Source organism: Stegastes partitus, unplaced genomic scaffold (genome assembly GCF_000690725.1).
Source record: "Stegastes partitus isolate 25-593 unplaced genomic scaffold, Stegastes_partitus-1.0.2 Scaffold2479, whole genome shotgun sequence".
Lineage (NCBI taxonomy): Eukaryota > Metazoa > Chordata > Actinopteri > Pomacentridae > Stegastes > Stegastes partitus.
Window position 1 is genome coordinate 29,293 of NW_007580210.1, and position 7,359 is coordinate 36,651.

The 7,359-nt window shown below is 41.9% G+C and overlaps 1 protein-coding gene across 1 annotated transcript; it reads left to right on the forward strand.

The window, feature by feature from the left end:
• Positions 1–692: 692 nt before the first annotated feature.
• On the forward strand, positions 693–7,092 carry LOC103375132 (regulator of G-protein signaling 7-binding protein B-like). The gene is made up of 6 exons (XM_008305340.1): positions 693–824; positions 981–1,153; positions 2,881–3,011; positions 5,414–5,552; positions 5,631–5,701; positions 7,001–7,092. Exons 1-6 carry the CDS (start codon positions 693–695, stop codon positions 7,090–7,092), a joined length of 738 nt encoding a protein of 245 aa, XP_008303562.1.
• Positions 7,093–7,359: the final 267 nt, after the last annotated feature.

Here is a 7,359-nt window from a genome sequence, read left to right on the forward strand (position 1 = left end):
ATATCTGCAAACCTAAAATGTCAACATAAACTTAACAAAGTAGATAAATATCTGTGTTTGTTCCTGCACGTTGCACAGCTGTTCCCACTGTGTTGCTTTAATGTTTAAATAGTTTGATGTCTCTTCAAATTGAATTAAAGAGCCTGCAGGCAGCAGCGCCCCCTGGTGGTCCAAGCAGACACTAAGGTGGACCAGAACCTGTCTTCTGCAGCTCAGTCTGTCTTTCTCCATCTCAGCGTTCAAATGCACGCAGACAGCGTCTGATTTCATGTGCAGCTGCTCTGATAATGCGCTAAATGCAGGCGCCGCGCTGAGCCGGAGCTCCTAAACGGTTAACCGAGGCGCAGGGTGACGACTCTCCTCGCCGTTGGCTCCCTCTGAATCCTCCTCACACGTGAGCCGAGCGACGGGCGGAAGACGGAGCAGCCTCCCTGTCGGCCTTCAGGAGGGGCTGAAGGTGACTCTCCTCTCGGCTGGGATGCACAGGCGGCCGCTGGACCTCCCGTCGGCCACGAACACGCTGCAGCTCCGGGGATCCGCCGCGCACCGCCGCAGCGCGCCTCTGCGTTAGAAACCAAAAACCCTCCATCCATCCATCCACCCAGCAGCAGCAGCAGCAGCGTCCTGCCGATTCTCTCCTCCGCAGAGGACACAGCAGCCAGCAGCGACCGTCCTCGGCTGGGTGTGCATGCATGTGTTCTGCACCGTACGGGCGGAAGAAGCGCCCAAGATCCGCAGGGAGCATCTTCCCCATCAGTAAAGGCGCGCAGCCGGAGCCGGAGCGCCGGGAGAGCACGGAGGGGCCCGCGGACGGCAGCAGGATGGTGGGTGCTCAAATCTGTAGGAGAAAAAAAAAACCCCGTGCTGCTGATTGACAGCAGCTCTGCTCTGCACCAAAACATCCTCACAGTCTGTCATGTTGCGCTAAAACAGGCGCACCGCTGTCTGACCGCCGCTCTGCTGCTCTTTCTCTCTTGCAGACTGTGCAGGAGTTCAACACGCTGGTGGCTCTGTACCGGGAGCAGGTCATCTCCGTCGGGGAGATCTCCGCAGACTGTCCCTCTCTGCGGGCGCAGATGCACCACACTCGCTCCAAAGGCTGCTCCATGGCCCGGGCCGCGCACCAGGACCTGGCCGTCATCTCCGTGTCAGGGTGAGAGGGGGGGTCTTCTGAAGACCGGACTCTAGATCAGATCAGACTTCTCACCTGTTTGTCTCTGAGCATCAGTTAAAGTTTTTCAGAGCAGAGCAGGTGAAATGTTCATCCACCAAACCTCCAGACTGAATGTTTTCATGGTTTGTTTAGGTTTTAGGATTTGATTCCATTTTTTTTTTTAAATGTGGTTTTACTGGTTTTAATCCTGTGACCTGCAGCCTGCACACCAGCTATAGAATAAAGCATAATTTTTAATGCCATTTATTGCATTTCTCAAAGTCAGCTTTGTGCAAAAAAAATTAAATAAAACAAAATATTAATAAAGTAAAGAAACACTAAAGGCAGCAGCACAATAGAAGCTATATGTAAATATAAGAATAGAATAAATACACATGATAATTGGGTTTTGCACATGTTATAAAGTGTGCAGAACGTGCTGTAAGAATAAATTACATTTTATTTAACTTGACTTGATCCATTCGTTCATTCAATCTTTTATTTAAACTCACTATGTTCAGACATGGAGGCCTCACTTATAGCTGTAGAAAAAATAAAGATGTAGCCACACAAATTAGAAGCTTGGATAACAACTAAACTATTCAAATTGACTAAAATGAAATAATAAAAACATGAATTAGATAGATTAGAGTTATTATTATTCATACTTGTCTCTCAGTATTTCCATTTCTTGCAACAACTTTGACATGTGCAGGATTGTTATTTCCACATCCAGGTGATTTTGGACCATCTGAACTAATACGTATATTTTTTGTTTATTTTTATCTTTCTTCTCTAAAAAGTTTGCACTGCCGCTTTTGCTGCCGTAATATTACAAGTTTTCCTGCTGTTTCATTAATGAAGGCTCATTGTACTGTATCATATTTAAGTTTTAAAAATAAATGATTCAACTAAATCAAGAGCAGTTGGAAATAAAACAGAAACGAGTCCAGCTCCAGATTGTCCTGCAGGTTGTTCCAGGCTGCAGGTGCACATCAGGTAGAACTAGACTTTACAAGCTCAGTGCTCCAGTCACGAGTGTTTAACTGGTAGAACAGGTGCTTTTATTTTGAAATGATGAGCAACGATAGGAGAAGTATGAACGAATAAAGCTGAATAAGACATAATGAAAACAACAAAACACCTTTCAAGACCTTAAAAACGTTTTTTGTCGGCCCCACGTGGATTCTTTGAACTTTCTTTTGTTTCATGTTTTAGAGAAAAATATTAAAATAACCATGAAGTTTGTGCTTTAATTGACAGAACAGCAACATTTACTCACTTTTCTGTCAACTATTAAATTAATCATCAACTGTTTTAACAATTTATCATCATTTTTTTAGAGAAAGAAAGTCAAAATTGTCAGATTCGAGCCTCTTTAATTGAAATTATTTTATGTTTCTTTCCTCCTCTGTGACAGTAAACTGAATATTTACGGGCTGTAAACAAACCACAACATTCTGAGACGTCTTCTTGGACTTTGGGAAACAATAATCGACTTTTTAAGGTTTTTTTTTGACATTTTATTGGTTTAATAAAGAAAGTAATCATTAGTTGTGGCAAAGGCAGACACCAGGTGCGCTGTGGAGGGTTTTGTGAAACGAAAGACGAACTGGTGACGTTTAAAAGTCTCAACCTGCAGCATGTTTGAGAACTCATACGTCCTGTTGCTCTGTTTGTCTGACTTCTTCATCTCTTCATGTTTCTCCTTCCTGTTGGCGCCGCAGGCCAGAAGACGGAGAAATCCACCCGGAGATCTGCCGACTCTTCATCCAGCTGCAGTGCTGCCTGGAGATGTTCATCACGGAGATGCTCAAGTCCATGTGCCTGCTGGGGGTGCTGCAGCTGCACCGAAAAAGTACAGAGACGACGCAACACCACAGCCCCACACTTTAGTCAGCAAAGACCAGAAAATAAGACACGATTAAAGCCGACTGCTTCATGCAGATACTGTGTGTGGCTGGAAATACCTGCTTGAAACTCAGAAAAGTTCAAAAATATTTGAAATAGTGCAACAAGACACCAAATCTCAGGCTGGTTTTGGGATTTAAGGCTGCACCTCAGTGTTTTCCAGGCAGTTATGCAGCCAGTCACAGATATTCTGTCCAGAAACCAGACTGTAGAAAGAAGAATTCTGCATTTCCCTCCTTTAAACCTTTACAACATGTATGTTTGATTAAAAAACTGGTTTTATTCATTAAAAAAAGGGAACAAATAGTAAACAGAACAGTGCAAAGGCAGGAGGATGCATTTCATTTTTAATCTCAAACTGCACTTTTAAACCAAGAGTTGATGTCAGTCGTGGGAATTGTCGGCTTTTTTTGACATATTTGCACAAAAAAACATTTGATCCCGTTCGTGTCCGCAGATAAAGGGGAGATATTTGAGCACAACTGTAATCAAAATGAGCTTTTTAAGTCGTATTTTCAGCGGGAATATCAACAGAATTTCATATTTATGTGTGTAAATGTTGAGCAGAGCCTTGAGCTCAGCAGCTCGCGTCGCCTCCTTCAGCAGAAATAACTCCTTGTAGGTGTTTTATGTAATTGTTCGCCGTCTCTGCTGGAATTTTTCACCGCTTCCGTGAAGTTCCTCCAGTTGCAGGATGTTTGAGGGTTTTCCGTGCATGTACAGTCTGATAAAGATCCCTTAACTCGTCTTTTATGAGGCATTCGTTGGTGGATCCTCTGTGTTTGGGATCATTAACTCTTCCGGTGTAACTTTAACCTCCAGACAGGTGGACTCACGTTTTCTCAAAGCGCTCTCTCATGAGATGCAGAATTTCTACTTGAACTACTGATGATGCAACCTGGAAAGTAGAACGTTTAGTCCTGCACGATGAGTTCTTCCCGACACACTTTCTGTGCAGGTCAAGTTTCCCCTTCAGATTGTCGATGCAGCACTTTGACAGCTGCAGGTCATGTGAGGACGTTCTGGGGTTCTTGAAGACTGAGACCGATCAGCCAGAGCTGCACGAACTGGCCGTTGTTTATTTGAAATCTACACCACTTGGAGATGATTTTCCAGGTCCTTCCAGGTCTTAGAGGATCCTTAGATGTCGGCACGCTCTTGAAAAAATAGAGACCAGCTGAGCCAGAATCAGAGGTTTAAAGAAGACGAGTTCCACCTGAGAAGCTTTTAATTATGAGCACCTGAACACCGATTTGATTGATATGAAGGTGTGATCTTTTTTTATGACTGAGCTGTTTTTAGATTTATTTAAAGTCTAGAAATGACTAGAACATGTCAATTTGATGTCATTTCTATCCATCCATCCATCTTCTCCCGCTTATCCGGAGTCGGGTCGCGGATGTCATTTGTTTGAGTAAATCCCCTTTATTTGATGGTTTTGCTCAAATATTTTTTTAAAAAGCAACGATTTCCACTGAATTTTTCACACGACTGCATGTAAAGCACACATGTAGCAAATACTGAGATAAATTAATATACGGTTCATCATTACAGCTGCATCATGTTTAAATCCTTTTAAAAGACCCACAATTACTACATAAAAACACAAACATCTGTTGGAAATCCCTCCTACTTTCCTTACATGAAACAAACTCTTTGTTAATACACAAGATTTATCTGCCACCAAACCATTGGAGATCTTTATGGGGGTAAATAACATCAGGCAACTCAAAAAAGTATAAAAATAATGCACATTACAAGTCTGTAAATATGGAAATTGGTTATTTTGGGTTTTCAAATGTGATTAGACGGTGATGCATGGAGGTATAAAAGACAGGTAAATATATTAAAAGTACAGTACAGGTGCTGGTTTCTGCTTGAAATCTATTTAAATACTCATTAGCTGCTGATTCTGATTTGATTCTCCTGCAGGTATCAACACTCAGAATAATGAGCCCCAACAATCAGGAGTGAAGGACGTAGAAGCAGTAAAATATCCAGTAAATATGTAAAAACAGATCAATATGTGTCTGTTGAACCAGCAGGAGGCAGCAGAGAGCCGCTCACGTTTCCAGGACTTTGGATTCATTTTTATTGCATTTTTAATCATTTAAAGAACATTTTTAAGGAAGAAGCTGATCCTGTTTACATTCAGAAAAAAGCATTTTCAGTCGACATTCCAGCACAAACTGGTTTAAAAATCACTCCTTGTAAGAAGTATTTATTTCCTAAATGAGCAAACTGGTGCCTCGCTGTGGCTGTTTGCTCGCTGACAGGCTGCTTTGCTTCAGAAGTCCAGCTGTCTCCAGTGTTTTCGTGTCTTTGCTGAGTCTCTGTTGGCTTTTGAAGGAACCGACTCGGAGCCGAAGGTGGACTTCCGGCTGGACGAGAGCTCAGACGTCCCCATCCTGGAGGACCGGTCCTCGTCTCCCATCGACTTCCCTCAGGAGCAGTGGCTGGTGGGCACCGACATAGAGAACATAGAGAGGTAGGGCCTGGTTTCTGCTGCAACTGTGTTCCTCTAATAATTCATTTAGATCGAACTTAACAAGCTTTGCCTTTGCAGAGACATGCGAGAGATGCGGAACTTACTCAGCAAACTCAGGGAGACGATGCCGCTGCCGCTGAAAAATCAAGGTAGGTCACAAAGGTCATTAAAATACTGTGCAAAGACCAAATAAGAGCAACAGAGAGCTGATGAGGAAAAAAAGACAAGAAGCAGAAAGATGTCAAGTATTCAGATCTTTACAGAAAGTTAGCTGAAAGACAGAAAGATGATTATAAACTCAAACTTAAGCTGATTCTTTAAATCTTTGCTTCTTGATAGATTCAAGGTCTTAAATTGGTCACAAACACAGTTATAAATGGTATAACTCCCAGTGAAATGTGTTGTGCACCTGTTCCACACCGAAACAATAATAAGATAAAAAAAGAATAAGGAATAAAACACACAAGAAATTAAAAAAAACATAGATGAATGTATACAAAAAGTGCAAAAAGGGAATAAAACAAAGAAAATAATAATAAGAATACGTACATGTGTGTATACAAGGTGAAAAAGTGCAAAGTAGCAGGTTGGATTGTTACTGAATTTATATAATTGTATATTTATTTATATATACATATATGTTATTTATATTTATTATATCGACATGCTGTAGAGTTTGACCTTGAACTACTTTACTGACTCCTACTATTCTGTCACAATAACTTTTGCGTTCCATATCATCTGTAGAGAAAGACTAAAATCTATTAATATATATTATTGTGGTTCAATGAGCCTCTGCGTTTGCCATCGATGTGATAAACCTGTAGCGGCTAATTTAAACTAAAAACGTAGTAGTTCAGTGCATTTACGTGTAACATAGCCTTTATTGGTGCAGTTAGCATCGACAAGCTAAATTAGCTTTATTTTAGATTCAATCTTTGGCATTTCTATGGAAACAGAGCTTTAATGCAGCTTGTAATTAGGACTCACAAGAAGAAACTGCTTCACTATTTAGATCTCCTTGTTTACAATGACGTCCAGAGTCAACAGAATAAACAAACAGAAACATTTAAAGTGGTTCAGTCTGTGATGGTGGACTTATTTTGCAGGGACAGTTGAAGCAAGCGTTACTGTTTGGTGCACAATATTCAAAACGTGTGCAGCAGAAAACATAGTTTTTCCAACTTTGGTGCGAGGACGCAGGACCTCAAGCATCAGCCGATCAGTTGAATGAGCTGAATAATGAATCAGAAACCAGTTTGATGAAGAGCTTATGTATCGCAGCAGCAGGTCTAATAGAATAAGTGTTCACGTTGGCTCATCTGTTTAAGGTTTGCTTTGATTTTCCTTCACAGTTATTAGGAATCAAAGCAAACACAGCTGATAAAGGATGAGTTAAACATCTGTAGATCTTCTGAGAGCCGTCTGTTTGTGACGCTTTGTTGCAGACGACAGCAGCTTGTTGAATCTGACTCCACATCCGATGGCCCGACAGAGGAAGAGGCGATTCCCTGGACTCTGCTGCATGGTGTCGGGCTGAGAGGGCTTCGTCCTGCACATCTACCACAACCGCTTCGATTCATTGCGTCCGTCTTCTTATTTTTTTTTTTTGCACCAATATCTGAAATTGTAACCTTCTAGCGTCTGTGATCTGATATTTAGAGTTCTGCTGCTCAGCTCATCCGGCTCACGGTCAGTAATAAACGAACGACAGCAGACGTATTCGGCAGCAGGTCCAGTCAGGTCGGACCTCAGAGACACAGGCAGAACTCTGTTTCATTTTTAAGACTCATGCAGTCATTTTCCT

What these genes read in the sequence shown, in the direction of transcription:
- LOC103375132 (XM_008305340.1), top strand. Translation starts at nt 693, where the DNA reads ATGTGTTCTGCACCGTACGGGCGGAAGAAGCGCCCAAGATCCGCAGGG. An exon ending in GCCGTCATCTCCGTGTCAGG is followed by an intron (nt 1,154 to 2,880) that starts GTGAGAGGGGGG and finishes TTGGCGCCGCAG; the next exon opens with GCCAGAAGACGGAGAAATCC. An exon ending in GCTGCAGCTGCACCGAAAAA is followed by an intron (nt 3,012 to 5,413) that starts GTACAGAGACGA and finishes TGGCTTTTGAAG; the next exon opens with GAACCGACTCGGAGCCGAAG.